Here is a 19,818-nt window from a genome sequence, read left to right as displayed (position 1 = left end):
TTTGTTCATTTATGCTTGTAAATATGCTCATTTTTTATTTAAAAAATAGCATATTAAGAACTTGATGAAATACATATTACATGATATCTTAATTTCTTATTTAATTTGATGACTTATTATATGTTTTTGTATAAATTTTCTTATATGTTCTATGCATAAAAAAATATGTATATTATTAAATGTATGTGTATGATGAACATATTAAATATATAGCTAGATATTTTTATGTAAACCTTTTCTTATTAATACATAGATTTCATCAATTAACTATAATATCTTATGAATTATACTTTTTTTAATTAAAATCTATAAATTCAATTTTGTCTAATAATTAGGTTATATATTCAATTCATCAATATGAAACATATAATTTGTCAAACTCAATTTAACTTAAACCTCATAAAAATTTTGATGAACAAACTTCAATAAAATATCAAAACTAGGTTGTGTCGTATTAATGCTCGGCTCAAATTCCATAAAAATAAATAAATAAACTAGCATGAAAAAGATAGTATTTGAGGAACTATTTGCCTTACAGATTTGTAAGGCATATAGTTCCTCAAATTCTACTCAAGTCAATTTATTTACAACATTAATGGTAATGTCAAAGGGGAAAGATACATGAATGTTAATAATTGACTTGAGTGAATTTGAGGAACTATTTGCCTTACAAATCCAAATGAATCAAGAGGTTGTTAAGACCATTTTTAATTCGGGGAGTAAGAAGAATTTGATCTCAATAAGTGAAGTCTAGCAACAATGACTCGAGATGATCTTATCTACCTCAAACATATTATCTGCTTGAAAAAGAGACTATAGTTTATACAGACCATATGCCATTACATGACTACAATACCTCCAAATAAATTCCAATCTTTAACTAACTTGACACATAAAATGGATGGTATATCTACAAATGTTTAACTTGGTTATTCGATATAAGAAGGGGCTACAAAATAAAATGCTTGGTATGTTCACTCATCTTCAAGTGGCCCTAATACAATTGTAACTAGCTTGGCATAAAGAATGAACTGATCCTTATAAATTGGATGATGTCTTTTTATAAATTTTAGAGGATGTTTAAAAAGAATATTACACTATTTAAAAAGAATTTCTCTACAAGGGGACTAGCTCTATGTTCCAAAGGATGATGACCATATATATTGAATATGAGAAGTATGCCCCCTCCAAATTTGATGGACATTTTGGGGTAAATAAGACATTGTAAAATTTATATGATATACCTACTAGTTAAGAAAGCACTTGGATGTAACCAAGTTTATGAGAGGATACATTTTACTTTGTTACATATCAAATCCCTCAAATATGATACATGAATTATATAGTCCTCCACTTGTGTTGACACGATCATGAGAAAACATATCTATAGAATTGTTGGAGGGAGGGGAGACCTAATGTCAACCCATTGTGTTCATAACTATATTTTAATTATGATGGACAAGTTTTTGAAGATGATTATCCTCATGGCATGCAAGAAGAATAGCATAGGAGAAGAAGTGACCATATATTCTTTAAGAAAGTTTGGGTTCATTTCAATTAGCTAAGCTTAATCATATTTATTAGATACTCCACATTCCTTATCTCATTCTAGAAAGCACTATGGGCTATGATGGTTATGACACTAACAAGAAGTATCACCTTCCATCCACAATTTAATGGTCAAACAGAGGTGGTGAACAAGACTTTGTTGTACATGTGCATGAATTTATTGTAAAGCATCCAAAGACTTATGATAAAATTTTGTCATATATCAAGCTTGCTTTTAGCGAGACAATTCATAACTCAACAAGTTGACTGCCATTTAAGGCTTGCATTGGGTGTTTTTCCTCAAAATCCATTTAATTTGATGTTTTGGTATAAGCAATAACTCACCTCAAGAAGCAAGATGTAAGACTAAGATTTTAAAATTTCAAAATAATCAAGAAGAAGTTTGAAATTTCTAAGATTTAAGCACATGTTTTTAAAATTTCACTATGAGGTAGAGACACACCTTAAGAAGATCAACAAGTTGTATAAGAATCAACATGATTGCCACAAAGTAGAGAGGAAGTTTGAATGCATATATCTTTTGTAGCTTGACATGAAAAATGAGATGTTAAAAGGTGATAGGTAAAAAAGAAACCCATGAAGTATGAATGAAGTATGATTTGTTTTATATCTCAAAGAAGGCTAGGAACAATACTTACAAATTAAACTTTCTTATACACGTGAATATCCATGTAGCAATGAATAAGAAAATTTTGAAGCCATTCAAGGCTGCAATGCTAAACGATAAGGTGTAAAAAGTCTTTTCCTTTTTTGATGACCTATTATGAGTTTGAGAAGATTAGCGCATTGAGGACAAACCCTTTAAGGAAAGAATCAAGACAACACATCATGGTACTAATAAACTATAAGGAATCAATAATGAGGGGAAGTTATGTCCAAGATAGTTGTACACTTCAGAGAGAAGTCGTGAGATGTTTCCTCTCTTTAAGCTTAATTTACATGAGTTAATTACCTTTAAAAGAGGAGGCATATGATGATGAAATCAAGTGACTCAATGGTATGAGGACTAGTTGTTGTAACATGAAAGCTTATAAGGAAACTTTTGAGAGGATCTTTGATGTTTTGAGAAATTCTCAAGCTAGGATCCTTCTTATCGAGAGGGGTTAAAGAAGAGAAAAGAGCTCAAAATGAATATCAGGAAAATTTGGAAGAGTCACAGTCAAGTGTTAATAGTTTGACGACCCAAGAGATAAAACCCAATGAATTTTGAGAGCTAGATGTCCTAAGAAGACTTCCAGTAGCCATCAAGAGACTTACTCTAGACTTTAGAAGATCACTAAATGCACAATAATGATGATAACCTAAAAATGCCAATCTACTTTTGTAGCATTAATAATAGGCTCCATACCATGTTAATTCCTCATTTAGAATTATGCTTTTCTACAATAAAAGTAATACATAAATTGTACCATATCAAATTAAAAATAGCCCATGTTGTGAATAACATGTCCTATTTTATAAAGAGAAATAAAATGGGATAAAATACAATTATTTGTCAATAGAGAGTCTCCTCATTTAGGAAGACAACCCAGTAGGCCTTGAGTCTTAGGATTTGGGAAGGGCATGGAGTTAGAATCTTGGATAGAGGGATTCGAGGAAGAGCTGCTTTTTTCTTTCTTATATATTTGCCTTGTATTGGTCATTAATAAAATGATGTGTGTAGTTTCTTGCGCCGCATTGAATCTACATTGTATCATATTCATTATATGTTGACATGGCATCTCACACATCAAGCCCGTTCCACAATAGAGGTTTGTTATTATTTTGAAGTTTTAGAATAAAATTTTATCTCATTGTTGTCTAATAACATGCATATCAATATGTAGGCTATATATATATATATATATTATAGTGTATGCAATCTTAAATGTGTAGGCTATATTAGACATTAGAAACATGTGATTACCCATTTTAAATAAAAGTATTTTTTATTCCACTGAAAAATAAAAAAAATACTAAAATTTTGAGAGAAGCTCATTTCAAAAATAGAATTCTCTTATTATTTTGTGTTTTAAATAGGAATTACACTCATTGAGGCTTGATAACTTGAATATAAATAATACACCTTAGATAGATTTGACCACTAAAATTTTGAGTTTTTTTTTTTTTTTTAACGAAAAACATTAAAGTAAATAACATTTTTTTAATAAAGAAATTTATTTTAAATTTCAGAGGACTCCAATTTTAAATGAAGCGGTCGTAGGCTTCATTTGAAACATATTTCTTACTACTTTCTATAACACCTTTTTAATACAATTTTTTTTTGAAATCAACAAAAAAAATAACCATCCCAAACAAAACCTTAATGTTTTGCGGGTTTTGAAACTTTCTCTTTTATTGTAAATTAATAGTATGCATATTGACACCCAAAATAGATTTCATAGGTATAATTTAATTGAAGAGAAAATGCAATAACTTAAATATTTTGCATTACTTGCCATTTTCAAATTAAAATACTTATTTTGAGAGAAATCAATTCAAAACAGAGCTGTTTTTACTTAAAATTTTGGAAAAATTAAGAGAAATTAATTACAAATTAAGTTTTCTTTTTTATTTTGAAATTTTACTACAAACCTTTAATCTCACTTCATAGCGCACACACCTAGACCTATAGTGGCAGAACCAGAAAAATTTTCATAACAACTGCCCAAATTATTTTTCTAAAGTTCTCTCAATATTTTTTATCCAGACTTGGGACTTGTATTATCAAAATGAGATACAAGTTTTCCATTATTTAAGCTTAAATCAGTTTAAATGTAAGTTTTCTTGATCACCTCATCAAAATGCTATCTAAACACAAATTTGTGGATACAAAAAGCACATCGATACGGTTACATAAAAGTATGTTAAGATACATTTTGATTATTTATGTGCTCCCCTTATTCCATAATATAAGGATATTAATAGATGATTTTCTTAGTTCCAAAAGAGCTTTAAAATATTCAGAATGATCGTATCTAAAAATTTTTCAAGAAGAACAATAAAGTGAAATGCCTTATAATACAACCTTCTATAAATAACAACAAGAGGTGGAAACTAATCAAGATCTCCCTATTCAAAGGAACCAATCATCACAAAAATATATCTCATTCTTTGATAAATTTATCATAATATTTCTGCAAACGATCAACTGAAATAACTTCACCACTAACGATACGTCCAATCAAATATAACATTTTTTCTAGTCAGTTAAGATAAAGGAACTGTGAAGATTCCTTCACAAATCTTCTATAATAGCTAATTAATGTTAAAAAACTTTGAATCTTAGTCAAATTGGTCAGCCTTGGCCATTCCACTAATGCATTTTCAACATCAACTGAAATAACTTCACCACTAACGATATGACTAAAAAAATATTTCTTAGCCAAAATTTATATTTAAAAATTTAACATACAATTAATGCTCTATTGAAAAAACTTAAAATAATTCTTAACTGACTGATGTGATCATCACCATGATTGGAATAAACCAATATAACATTGATAATTACTATGACAAACTGGGCATGATAAGATTTGAAGATTCTGTCCATGATACCTATAAATATTACTAAGGCATTTGTCAAACCAAAAGAAATTCATAATGTTCATACCTTGGGTCAAAAGTTTTCTTTATGGTATCACTACCCTTCACACTTATTTGATGATATTCAGATCTTAAATCAATTCTAGAAAATATAGACACTCTTGCTAACTCATAAAAAAAATAAACAATCTTTGGAAGTGGATATTTGTTCTTAATAATTACTTTATTCAACTCCATGTTATCTATACACAATCTCATCATACCGTGCTTCTTGAAAAACAAAATAGAATCATTTCGAGATGTACTGGGTATATATATTTACAAATGTGAGAGAGAGAGAGTGCGCGCGCGCGCGCGCACACACATATATATATATATATATATATATATATATATATTCTAAAAATGCCAATAACTATAAAATTGTTTCGGGAATCAAAATAAATTCTTACCCAAAAAACGTCATACCTGTACGCACCATGCTTTGCCAGCAGCAAATGAGAAATTAGTGACCAGGTTGTAGAACTCGTTGCAGAAGTTCGAACCCCTTAACAAATTGCAAATTCAAAAAAAGAAAAAAACAATCTACCAATCAATATTGAACAGAAGCTTAGAAAGTGAAGACTTATCCGGCAAGCTTGCAAGGCCTCCAATCTTTAACGTTCACGTTTAATGGATGAGGCAAGGTTGCCGACCAAGCATCCAAATCAAGAACCGGCCCTGTGAGAGCAAGATAGTTTCCACTTGTTTGGCCGTCCATTCTCTTCCAGCTTAACTGTATCAAATATCAATAAAAGATTCCAGCAAATATATACTGCAAATAATAAAACAGATCATACCATAAAACTATAAAAAGCAAGCCATTCATTTCTTGTGGTGTGCATGCAAAGTAAAAATGAACATTCAGCACTGCACCTTGCCGGGAAATGCTCTACACATGGCTTGGATTGTAGAATTCTTCACCCAGGATCCTTTTGATGAAATATTTCCATTTACTTTTATATATCCGCTTTCTGTTATTTCAGCTTGTGCACCACCGCAATTGACCATAATACGACCATGAGGCATCAGTTTTTTCTCAATATCCAACCATGTAGTAACCTGTTTGTTGCACAAAAAAAGAAATATGCACATAAGACCAAGCGGCCGGCTGTCAAATTCTTAAAATTTGAGTACTACTAAGCTATACTAAGATGCATTTGGGTTGCATTTCCTCAGTGGACTAATCTAAATGGGCATGTGTCATTCAGTTTTGGTTGGGTGGTGTTTCTATTGGTTAACTTCGGCTTCGTTTGGGACGGCTTTCTTACTACTTCTTAAAGTAATTTTTTAGTAGAAAAAGTTTAATTTTTGTACTAGAAAGTTGCTTTAATCACAAAGACAATGTAGAAAGTGGAAGGAAATGGACGCATAGTACAAGTTATACCTCCTGTAATTGTGGTAAAATCTTTCCATCGGAAAACAAATCAACAATGATTCCTGTAAATTTTATAAACCAAAGATTAGTATTAAGGGAGGCAACCAAGATATCAATAAAATTTTAGTTCAGATATTGCTGAATGATTAGTTCTTTATCAACATAGAGATTGCTAATGTACAGAATTCTGATCAAGCGGCATCACAGATTTACATGGTTATCTTAACCACAGCTGGTATGATGCTTGAAATCATGTTTAACATTGAAAGGTTACCCGCAAAGCCTCCTTCAATATCTGCAGATGGAGAAAGTGCATCACCAATGTGTACTGAAAGTGAGCCACCAGCTTGCGTGCACCTCTCTAAATCAGATAGCGCAAAATATTCCCTTGCTATGTCAATCAACTAGAAAAAATGGGGAAAAAGATGCCGGATCAAATGAATCACCATGGTCATACAACAAAAATTAGCTAAGCATGCAGAAACACATCTATAGAATTACTAGCAATGACAACAAGAGATGGTAGTAGTTTTTTCTTGGGACAATATTCAAACTATAAGAGCCAATCACACTTTAAATTAACAGAACTACACTGACTCAAATGTTTAACAAAAAAATCGATGAAATTTGTGTAAGTTTTCAAGATCAACATTGATAAAACAACCTAGTCATGTCTAAGGTAACTCGATTAAATCATTACGATATGGTTTCAACATCACATAATAAGATAAGTGGATCGTTGACTGCTTAAGAGAAAAAGGTGGCACAAGCAGAAAATATGATATGAACCTTCTGAGAAGTACAAATGCCCGCCACAACCATAATCTTGAAACGCACTAACAATCATCAATACAAAAGCAACAGAACAAGTTCATAAAGCTTGGCTAGGAAGCACATATATCCAAAAGAAGCAAGAAATAAGGATTTAAAATATATATTAAGAAAAAAAAATTGAATTTAGAATAAGGTTCTTCTAGCTTCATGGTTCCTCTTACCACAACTTGAGATTAAGGTTCCATTTGGGACGGTTTTTTTATTGCTTATTAAAACAGCTTCTTAGTTTTAAAATTAAAATTTTTCTACTAGAAAGCCGCTTTAAGAAGCAGTAAGAAAGCCGTCCCAAACGATGCTTAAGTTCCATCAGCAATCGTAATAGTATATCTTTCATTGCATGAGCAGATCTTAGTGAATGACTGCGAATTTCCACTCATATGATCCAAGGTACTTGAGTCTATAATTATTCACATAGGAAACGATGGCGCTATGGCACAAACCCAGCTTTCGCAAGCTTAAGGTCCCATTTTTCTCCGAAGTAGATTGGATTTCAAATTAACCAGATTTCTCCCGATGATTGGCATCAGGGTTTATTTAATTTTGAGGTTCCACTTCCTATGAGCGCAATCCCTCATTATTAATTACCCCTTCTAATGTGTAGAAGAGAACTCTCGATTAAGGATGAATTGATGTTTAGGCGTGCAACAATTTTAACTTTGGTTGTGAGCGATGGAAATAAACCTGATCAAGATCCCATGGTTCCGTCGTCCTAGGTATACCGAAGGTTTCAGTCTACTAACACTAACAATCATTGATTGTAGTGTCCATAAAATCTGATTAGTAGTCATGGGTTGCCTCCTCTTAGGGATCCCGAGTAAACTGAATTGGATAGGTGTCAGTTTTAATTTTGTTATAATTTGGAGTTTATATCTGTTATAATACTCGGTATTTAATTTAGTTTGGGATTTGTGACTTCATTTAGAAGTTACCCGACTGTTTGATTTAGATTTGGGGTCAAGGTTTACGGCTTTTGTTAAAAGTAGCCTGTGTAACGGGTCTTACGACTTCCCTTGGAAGTAGCCTGTACAGCGGGTCTTACAGCTTCACTTAAAAGTGGCTTATATATGGTTTAAAGGTTTTGAGAAGTGAGTCTTACTACTTCTATTAGAAGTAGTCTATAGGGTTTAAAAGGTTTTGAAAGGTGGGTTTTACTGCTTCTATTAAAATTAGCCCGTAGGGTTTAAAAGGTTTTGAAAAGTGGGTCTTACTGCTTCTATTAGAAGTAGCCCATGTAGCAGGTCTTACAGCCTCTATTAGAGGTTGCCAAGATGATAAGGAATATGTTATTTGTTCTATGAAAGTTTTCTCTAACGCTCTGATTAAAGTGAGACTTACGGCTTTTATTAGAGGTGGCCCATTATCAGGGATTTATGGTTAGGTTATTTTTGTCAAGAGGTTTCCCCTAACGTATTAAGTAAAGTCGGACTTACAACATCTATTAGAAGTTCCGGTTGAACTTTAGGTTAGCGGGGTTTTAGTTTAGTGGGATTTTGGTAACATAAATGTAATTTTGCATTTGACTAGGTCTCACTGCTTCTATTAGAAGCAGCCCGTATGTTTCAATTAGAAGCTTCCCCTAATTCATTTGGAATGAGGCTGATTACTACCCTTGGGAGGATTTGTTGCTCCCCTTAGGAAGTTGTGTGCATTAATTTAAGTGGGATTTTCCTTGCTTTAGCTAGTAGTTTCCAATTAGACTAGCTTTAGAGTAGTCCCAAATCTACTTTATCTTTTCCATAAATCTACTCAACCATGTCAATACATCATCCGAGATATATTTCAAATGGATTCAACGCTAATTCAGCATCATATTTATTCTATTTGATCTCACATCCTCTCAAAGTATTCAACAATGGCTCAAAAGTGCTTAGCCTTATAATGTGCTCAGCCCATTCCAAAACTACTCAGCAAACGTTTAGGATCAATTCTGCCATAGTTCATATCTATCCAATCATATCATAGCCCACCACTGATCCACTCAAATCAACAAAATTTTACTGGGATCAACCCATCATACATAATAAAATAATCATATTCATCACAAATTGATCCATCATAATGTGATGAAAGCAAAAAAATAGGAAAACCCCTAATTTTTTGCAAGCAAAAGACTAAACCTTTCTAGGAAATAGAAATGACACAATTTCTCAAAAACTAGACAAAATACAACTAATAAACCAAAAAACTACTTCTCTTTATAATATAAGAGGACTTACAAACTTTGACACTTACAAACGACACAAACAAACTTATATAATAAAAACCTAAACTTGCATTTCATTTGCTTTGAGAAGAAGGATACAGGTGGGGTGGATACTTGCGAGAATAAGAATGAGATTAGAAGCCGAGACGAAACATAGCTCACAAGCTATAGAGAGGAGAAGAGATGCGGGACATAGCTCGCAAGCTATTCCCAAAGAAGAAAAAACCCTCAGGTTTTCTTACTGATGCATTCAATTATTTTGGTTTATTTATGTTTTATTGTATTTTGAATAATATTAGTTGTGTTTTATTTTTATTTTACTATCCTATGATGGTTGGGCTTCCAATGATCATGGTAGGGGTGTCAATATTTGACACGACACGACAACCCAACCCGGACCCGACCAACGGGTCGGGTTCGGGTTGACCCGTTTAGATACGGGTCGGGTCGGGTTCGACCCGAACCCGGCGGGTTGACCCGAATTGACACCCCTAGATCATGGTAGGAAGGTGCTTGGCATGGCGAACCATGGGTTTGCTGGCTTTTGGGTCCACTTTGTCCTTGGGCTGCTTGCTGATTTTTGGTTTGGTGTGGTGGCTGCTCTTGAGTATGGCCTTGGTTACTTGGTGTTTAGCTTAAAAAAAGTGATGGGTTCTACTTGGTGCTAGCTCATTAATGTTGAGCTGAAGTTTAGCTAAATGATTGGGGGATTTATTGCACTTCCTAGCTCATTAATTCAAAAAGGTTTGCTATTAAGTCTTGGATTCATTTTGGAGTGGACTTTGACCTTCTTCTCCCTTTGTTTCTTCGGTTTCCTCTTGGCCTTTGCTGTTCCCGTGGCCCCTCGCTGTTTTCCCGTGCTGATGTTCCGTTCTATGTGCTGGCTCCTCGGTTCCCTTGATGGCTGGGTTTCCTGTGGCCTTCTCTTCTCTGTTTCCTGTACCGAATGGGGGCTGCTGTGTTGTGGCTGCTGGCCTTTCATTTCCCTAAATCTAATTGGTTTGGTTGGAGGTGTTATGGCTATTTGGTACCTCTCTTTTGCCTATAAAATGGAGATGTTTTGGCATAGATTAGGTTGTTGAAATTGTGAGTAAAAACTCTACAAAACCTGAGAGTTTCTTCTTGGAAAAGCTTGAGAGCTTGTTCCATCCCCTTCTTCTCTTCTCTATTTCGTCTTGGCTTCTAACTCCTCTACGCAAGTTCCACTCCACTTGTATCATTCTTCTTAAGCTTTGGAAATGTTTGTTGGCTGAAGTTTGGAGACATTTGCCAGAGGAGTTTGGAAAGGACGTTGGACTCTTTTGCAGTGGTCATTGATTTGCAAGCCTAAGCACAATTTTCTTAAAATTCCTACTTTCGTTGCATGTGAGGAGACCGCTAGACAGTTGTACTGAGGATAGTGTTTTTATATTCTTATTTTGTTTTCTTCGATTTGGCTTATATTTCTCTTAAGTTTGTTTGGATGTTTGCAAGCTTTATATGAATCCAGTTTGGTTTAAGTCTTATCCTGGTGTTCTCCAATTTGTCTCTCTTTTCTAGTTTTCTTGCATCACTTACTTCAAAAATCAGCACACAACAACCTTTTCAATGACAAAAACTTCTCACATATATAGGCAAAAAGCGGAGCCAAACAGCCAACATCAATCTCCAACCAAACCAATCAGGTAAGGGGAGGAAGAAGGGCAAAAGACACCACAAAGCTGCTCCAAAAAAACAGCCCATAAAACGGGTTGGAGAAACCACGGGACACAGCTAGGGAACCACGGGAACACAGCCAAGGAGGGACCCGAAGAGCCAACACAGGAAAAGGGACAAGGGAAGTCACGGGAAAGAAGCCAGGGAGAAAACTGAAAAGGCAACCAGCCCACAGCCATTATTCACAATGAAGAAACCAAGGAGGCACAAGAAGGGGAAGAAACAAGATTTAACTCTACATAATGAGCTTTTGAGTACAATAATTCCTCCAATTAATGAGCTAAAACATCAGCTCAAACATTTATGAGCTAGAACCCAGAAGATCCCAATTTTTTAGCTCAAGACAAGAACAACCAAAGCCCAAACCGAGAGCAGTCAAGGCCCAAAGCAAGAGATAGCAAGCTACCCAAAGAACAAAAGGACCCCCCCTTGATTTGACCCCCCCCCCCCCTTTTTTTGGCCCCCCCCCCCCCGGCCTACATCATAATGTCTAAATGATTCATTATCCTATTAAGTAGGAAGATTTCCTCCATTCACACTTCACTATCAAACTTCTAAGACTAATTCAAAGCTAATCCTCGAGGGCTCAAAAAAAAAAAAAAAGAAATAGAAAAAACCCACAATTAAGGAATGGTCTTTCGGAGTCATGATTGTTTTGCAAGGTTCACCAATAACAATAGTTTAGGACTCATAGTGAAGAGGTAGATAAGCGAGCAATTTTTATTTGGAACCCTATTATTATAGGCTCCCAAAATAAGGGAGAAAAATATAATTATATTTTAAATGCCCTCATCCTTGATAGATGAGTTGACTTGGCAAAAGTAAAGGTCAAACTCTCTCTCTCTCTAGCTCATCAAAAACCTTCTCTTCACACTTGAAAACTTTCACAGCCATAGAGCACTTCTTCCCTTCCCGGGATCAAGTTGTTGTGTCAACTCAGAATTCTTCTTAGCTACTAAGCCCAAGTTCTTTCAGATGTCCCTCTCAGCCAATGAGAAGGTCTTTCGGAATTTACGTATTCTGAAGGCTCGTCACTTTGTACTCAATAATTTGATGCACGTTTGTCTCTAACAACAGAATATTGCCAATTCTATACCTTTGGAAGAATTGCCGTCACCCATACATGTTCTCCAACCCATTGCATAATCATCATTTGAACTCCTATAATCATCACCTCAAATATTTGTCCACTTTCCTAAAGCCAACAACATCCATTCAGGTTCCTCCACACCTATTAAAGCCCTTTATGTAACTCACTCAAAGGGACTTACATGATAGGGGAGAATTAGAAACAAAGAGCAAGAAGACGAGCTTTGAAAAATAAAGAGACAATGATCTTGGGAGGAGAGCCCATCAAAGAAAAAAATCATCTTGTTTCATACAAGAGAAACCGTCTTCCAAAAGGAAGAGTATTAAGGCTTCATCTTCTAAGCAATGACAACTAAAACCCAACTTCTTAGAAGGCTCAAGTTCACAAAGCAATACAATCTAAGGTTTCATTTGGAACAGCTTTCTTATTGCTTTCTAAAACAACTTTTTAATACAAAAAAAAAATTGTATTAAAAAGCTGCTTTAGAAAGCAGTAAAAAAATTGTCCCAAATGAAGCCTGTCTCATCATCAATTCAAGAATGCCTCTGAATAGTGAATCTACTCATAGTCGAAATATTTCATTCTTTTATTAATATTTATATAGCGCTCACTGAATGGGCAAATACTCTCCCTCATATAGTGTACAAGCATTGATTGATGAAGGATTATAAATCTCACTTCTATTGGTCATGATCTAATCTTCTCTTTGACATCAGCACACATTTTGCTTGTTATTAATTATGATTTTTTTTAAATAAAGTATTATTAATTATGATAAGTAGAATCTTGAATATTTCATGATTCTCTCTCCAACGTGAATGGCCGCTCCTCTCCCCCCTCATGCTTATTTTCCTGCCAAGCTGAGAGACAGGAAGCACCATTGACAATTAGACATAGAAATTGTGTAGTTAAGCAAATAATCACCTGCTACAAATGGAAAAACATCCACCAGGTATGAATTTATTGGATAAAAAGTATGACTTTAATTACAGTTGTTAAGGGAATAAAAAAATCAATCCAATGCAATGCCAGTTTCCAACACAAAGTCACCTTTTAGTCATCAAACAGTTAACAAAGTTTGGCTGAATTTGTCCATCTTATGTCAACTGGCAAGGTAGTTATACTGATCCATCGTATTTGTGACAAATCAAAAAGGTTTATTGTATGGCAACGGTTTCTCCTCAAAACAAAGAAATGCGAAGGAACAAATGAATGTCATTAGTTGTCTCCAAAGTGCCAAGTTTACATGTCATATACTATTGGGCAATAGGAGAACCGCAACTAAATTTGTGTAGTGCATTTTCTGCACAGGACAAAATTTAGGCTCCAATACATAACAACTAGAGTTAAAAACATCTAAGAGGGGTTTGCTTAAATAAGGGATAGTGATATAGAATAAGCTTCTTACGATTCCATCAATCTCCCAACCCTCAACACGTCTTGAAGGCCACAAGTCCAGCATCAAATGAGCAGCAGTTCCTGCACCCTATGAAGAAGTGGATGCGAATTCTATGATTAATTGATTATTCTAATACGAATTTAAAGTGGAAGCAAAACATAATTTATACCAGAAACGTGACTTACCAAACCTAAGATAGCAATAGGACCTTGTGGAACAATAGCCGGAAGGCTAGCAAACTCATCCTGCAAGACATATAAACTTCAAATCGAAATCCTTAGCTTTTAATTCCCAAGCGAGTAAGAAAACTGAACTATGCGCTTAACCACAACGTGATAATATCAACAAATTGATGCAGCAAAACAAGTGACAAAAGAAAAGCATATGATAATTGTACACACAAAAAAGATTAGATAAGGAAATTAGATAACAAGGAAAGAGTCAGCATGGCTGACCAACTTAGTTTGCTGGAAGTACAAAAAAACCGTTGTAAACCTCAATGCTGACTAACAATTAAGTTAATTTTTAAAATAGATATTTTTACCTTTTGTAGTATCAAGAACAACTAGATTGAGACAATGAAAGTCATAACAGAGAACTAGGATCATAAGCAACTAGTAAGGAGGACATGGTGTTCAGGTAAATTTGAAAAAACAAAAATCTACGTAAACATATAATGGGAATGGAGCTCAAAAACTATAATCAAAATTCCATGCACAAAAGCTATGTATCTTCTAACAGAAAGATAGTTAAAAACTAACTAAAATGATATTCCATTGATTTAATTTTATTTTATGGGAATGGATAACTAAAACTAACAACAAAACTAGGATTCTTATCATTTACACTTCACAAAAAAAGATGAAAAAGATAATAATAAACATCGGGTGTGGAAACATTTCATCATGGAAACAAATGTAGGAAAAGCAAAGATATAATTGGGACATACATATTGAAGTACAGACAAATCAATAGAATCATTTCAAATAAAGTTCAAACCGATTTGGATGACCCTAGCCTTCTACTGAAGAAAGGACCAAATTGGGTCAGGTATCTCACCCAAACTCAAGATTTGTTTTGTAATGCGTCTTGGAAGTAAAAAAAGTAAACGAACAAGCATAAAACTGCAGGAACTTAATGATAAGACTGATTTTTTATTAATACTTAAACAATAATGAAAGTTACAAGTGATCTACTCTTTGAGAGATGGATCAGCTCTCCCACAAAACCTAGATGCCGCTAGGAGACTCACAAAGAACAAACTATAGCAGAAATTCAATAACATAAACTCAAAATACAATATGACTAGCCCTAAATAGGCTTCCCAAATTCCCTCCTATACCAACTTCTTCCTTAATTGATTCCCTCCCCAATTTGAATTTGATTTGGATCTCTTTCCTAAATCAATTCCTCCCAAATTATGATTAAAACCATCCTAAAGCTCTCTCCCTCTATTTCTATTTCTTATATATTGAAATAAATCCTTCCTTGGCCCCATAAGGGGGGTCGAACCCCCCTCTTGCTCTCCGGGCTCCCGCCCAGCCTGGGCTGGGTTCGATTCTTCTGAATCGCACGTAACAATATTGTCTCCACCCACTAAAAAAAAAGGTGCACCTTGTCCTCAATGTGGAAGGTTGGGAACTGTCTCCTTATCGTCTGGTATGACTCTCATGTGGCATCATGCTCTAGCAAATCCTTGATTAGCACCTCCCGTAACCTTGCACTCCTCTGCGCACACCTGTTACTTCTTAGGGGTTCCAAAATGACCTCCATGTCCTTTGTCAAAGTTGAGGGTAGTGAAGATGGTGTGTGATCTCCTATCGCCTTCGTAAGTTGTAAGACATTTAAGACTGGGGCAAAGCTGATGAGGGTATTAGCCTCAATCAATAGGCCACTGCTCCAATGCGCTCCAAGACCTCATAAGGCTCAAAGTATCGTGGAGACAATTTATCATTTATCCTCCTGGCTAGTGTCTTCTGTTTGTAGGGCCTCAATTTTAAATAAATCATATCTCCTTGCTCGAAGTGTACTTCTCTTCCGTGTTCATCAACCTTCCTATTGATGATTTGCTGTACGTGCTCTCAACAAATGTCCCTTGAGCTTAAATAATACCATATCCCTCTCTTCTAAGTATTGTTCTAAACTAGACACTGGTGTAGTGCTCTATCCGTAATGAATCAAATGTGGTGGGTCTCTCACATAGAGAATCCTGAAGGGGGTGGTCTGTCACGCCTCAGAATCTAATTTAAAAAAATTTATTCTTTTATCTTTTATTATACAATAACTAGAGCTATCTAATTTCATTTCTCAGTAATAAACAGCTCTTGTATACATATTCCTAATGACTAAAATATAAGTATTATTAACCCCTTTCTTTTCTAGTTCCAGTGATAGATAAGATTAGAGAGAGTCGTCTTAGATGGTTTGGTCATATAAAATGACGGCCTTCTGATGACCCTGTTAGGAGAGTAGATGTATTAGATTTGGCCTATGTTAAGAAAGGTAGAGATAGACCTAAAAATACTTGGTTAGAAGATATTAGAAATGACCTTTATTTATTAGATTTAAATGAGAATTTGACTCTTAACATAACACAATAGAGAAAAAGTATTCATGTAACCGACCCAACATAGTGAGATAAAGGCTTGATGTTGTTGTTGTTGGTAATAAACAATGAAAAATAAATTCTATAATTCAAAAGATCAATACGCATCTATATTCATCGACAAAAAAAATATATCATATATAATACTCATGAATTATATATAACCAAAACATATCTTTTCATTTTTTAGTATAAAAGAATAACTAAAATAAATAAAAATTTGAAAGAGGAATCCTGATCAAGCTCATACTCCTGAATCTCTTCCCTAACTTAAAATCATTTAAACCATATATAATGAGCTAAAAAGCTCAGCAGGTCACCAAAACCTACAACTGAACTCAAAGTACGATAAATGAATAATATGCATGTCAGCGACCAAATCATAGTAGTAGCATTCATATAATCATTGAATTAGTGCAGAAAAAGAAAAAATCACATGCAGTAGCAATAAATCCTATAAAATAGTAAAACAATATGATATGGAAGCCGATAAAATAGGACAGCGGAAAACCAAAAAACCAATATAAGTGTCGAATCGATAATACAAACGTTGTATTAGTACTATCAATCAATAAAGAAATCATATAAAGCGACAAATCAAAGCATCAGTAAAGACTGTCGGAATAATGTCAATGTAGTAAAACCCTATAATGATGCACACATGCTATATAATTATTCTACATCAGTATCAAATCAATATCTTAATCACATGCTTAATATTGGTACGGTGAATCAATAACAGTAATAGTAATAGTGACAGTGGTATCAGTAATAGTTTAGTAATAATATCAATTTATGTATTGGTAACAGTAAAATAATGTAATAATAATAAATCCATACAGTGATAATAAATCAATACAGTATCAGTAAAATCGTACATTAACAATGAATCTATAATATGCATTTCAATAGTCACATAAAACAAATTAAAAGTTTTTGCTATCACAGCATTTTTCAATAACTAGTAATGGGTAGTCGCTAACCGTTGGCTTACATAGTCGTTACTCTTTGCTCGTCAACATATTAATAAACCCTTATAATTAACTCTCAATCATTATATCGTTGTTTCAGTAGAAGATAACACCCAACCATAGTATTTAAAGAAAAGTTCGTCGGCCAATCATACTATACAGGTCAATTAATCTCTAACCAACGAGTCAATCAGTCTTTACTTGTCTTTTACACAAACACATTATTATCACAGTACTATAACAATAATAGCGACCAACTATTACTGATGAGGACATCGTCAGTGATTTCGACACGTGTGCCATCGGAGACACCGGAGATCGATGGCCACGATCAGGAGTTTTATTTTTTTTGTCATGTTATGTAGTAATTTATTTTATTTTTCAAGTTTTCCGTTTTTACCCTTATGGGTATTTGGTCGCTATTGTAGCCCAAGGGGCATTTTAGTCTTTTGTTTCCTTTGTCATTTTGAGGCCTATATATATGGCCATTTCTTATGTAATGGGTTAATTAATATTTGAAAGAAGATTTATGTTTTATTTCTACTTTTCTAGCATGAGTGCTTGAGAGGGAAGAGAGCTCAAGGGGAGCAAATCGCAAGGCCCACCAGTCGTTGGAAGAGTCCGCGGCTCGTGGTTAAGTTTGTTTCCATTCTATCGGTGCTTCTTTCATCCTCATCCAACACCAAATTCCCCTCCCGTCTATTCCCAATTCGAACCCCAATTTCATCCCGCCGACAACCTAAGGGAATCAACCGCCGGCCTCTCCCTTAGCCGCCGGCCACACCTCTTTCACCACCCAACCGCCGGCCACCACCTTGCCCCAAGCCATGATGAAGATGTCAATCATCATAATGGCTCCTTGATTGAGGTCCCGCATTAAAAGCATGAGTTATTGAATTTTGAAATTCAAAGTTCAAATTCAAAAACTTTCCTTATTTGCAAACTTCCAAATAAGGAAGTTTTTTTCGAATTCAAAATTCAAACGAAATCTAATTGGATGACTCATTATTTTCCCCCCATAAGTTTCAAACTCATTTGGAAAGAAATTCCTCTCCCTAATCACTCCTCTCCCTCTCACAATGCCGCCGGCCCTATGAGGGTGAAATTCCCTTTAATGCTCCATTAATGCATTCAAGGCTCTTGATTCAAAATTTTCAAATTCAAATTCCCCTCCCTCTAATTTACTTAATTCTGAAATTAATTTCAGATTTGTGAATTAATCCCCTCCTCTCCTCTCTCTTGGCCGCCGGCCTTGCTTGGGATCAATTCCCATTAAATGCCACTTTATGGCATTGATCACATGAGGTTTGAAATTCAAATTCTAATTAACTTCCCTCCAAATTTACTTAAAATTTGAAACTAATTTCAGATTTGAGTAAGTCCCTTCTTCCCCTCATCTAGCCTAACATCCCTCTCCCAATCCACCCGCCCCCTCTCTCCCAACCTTGGCCGACCCTCCCCTTTTCCTCTCGGGGTGAAGTTCGGATACTCATAACACTTGGGGCCGAGAGAAGAGAAGACAACATTTGCCCCCTTTCTCTTCAACTATGCATGGCCGATCCTGAGATCGACCACGGCTTCCTCTTCGACGAACAAGGACGGACGAACATCCTCGCATCCCCGTTCTTTGACGTGCAACTTGGACACGACGAGACCGTGGAAGGCTATATCGACCGCATTCGATATCAACTTGCTATTGTCGATCGAGGAGCATCTTCACCAAGTCCGTATGGAATCTAATCATCGACATCCACTCCCCTCACTAACTCCGACACTTTCCCGTGGACAAAGGCTTCCGACACCTCTAGTGGTGATCTCAATTCTAGTGTGCAAGAATTTCTTCTCTCGCCAAGCCGAGTATAGTCGAGTGAATAATCCTGAGGTGAAAACTCTCATTATTAAGTTGTGGATTGTTGTTTAATAGCACTCTTAGCTTTTGACTATTTTGTTTATCTACAAGGAAATTAAGATTTTTTTAAATCTACAAGTACTCTCCCTAATCAGTTGAAAAGCACAAAATCTTATTGAATTGCCTTGTATCACAATAAGCTATTAATTAAGATTACATTTCAATTGTTCTTAAATTTCTTATCAAGCTCCTTTTGCATGCATGTGGTTTCACATCAATTACTCAATCACATATCCAAATTCATTTTCCAATATATTGCAAATAATAAAACATAATTGGGCTTAATTCGACAAGTATCAAATATATCTAATGGTGGCAACAGAAAACCCTATTGAGCATAAATTCATATTTCAAAAAAATATTAAATTAATACTAGATATAGTACATAACAACTCTGAAGCTTTAATTAAACTAAAAAATTATTTTAGATTCAAAATAAATTTTGAATCGGTTAAAATCGTTGCTTTTTTAAAATTACTCGACGAAAAAACTCAAATAAATGCTCAAAACGTTCATAATCGCAATCTCCGTAACATATAAAAAGTTACTCGGTGAAAATTTTATCAATACAAAAATTAATCTCATTTTTTATTAAAAAACA

At 34.6% G+C, this 19,818-nt stretch overlaps 1 protein-coding gene across 1 annotated transcript in view; it reads right to left on the bottom strand.

The window, feature by feature from the left end:
- Positions 1-5,495: 5,495 nt before the first annotated feature.
- Positions 5,496-19,818, bottom strand: part of LOC110111163 (probable polyamine aminopropyl transferase) — a 37,081-nt gene continuing 22,758 nt past the window's right edge. Inside the window, exons 3-8 of the mRNA XM_020842917.2 lie at positions 13,918-13,977; positions 13,742-13,819; positions 6,786-6,915; positions 6,521-6,573; positions 6,010-6,195; positions 5,496-5,869 (exon numbers count right to left, since the gene is read on the bottom strand). Of these exons, the coding sequence (XP_020698576.1) occupies positions 5,720-5,869; positions 6,010-6,195; positions 6,521-6,573; positions 6,786-6,915; positions 13,742-13,819; positions 13,918-13,977 (657 nt within the window). The 3' untranslated portion in view covers positions 5,496-5,719. The remainder of the gene's footprint in view (positions 5,870-6,009; positions 6,196-6,520; positions 6,574-6,785; positions 6,916-13,741; positions 13,820-13,917; positions 13,978-19,818) is intronic.

The sequence above is a fragment of the Dendrobium catenatum genome, unplaced genomic scaffold, assembly GCF_001605985.2.
Source record: "Dendrobium catenatum unplaced genomic scaffold, ASM160598v2 fragScaff_scaffold_1557, whole genome shotgun sequence".
NCBI lineage: Eukaryota > Viridiplantae > Streptophyta > Magnoliopsida > Asparagales > Orchidaceae > Dendrobium > Dendrobium catenatum.
This window is presented reverse-complemented; position numbering and strand designations above follow the sequence as displayed.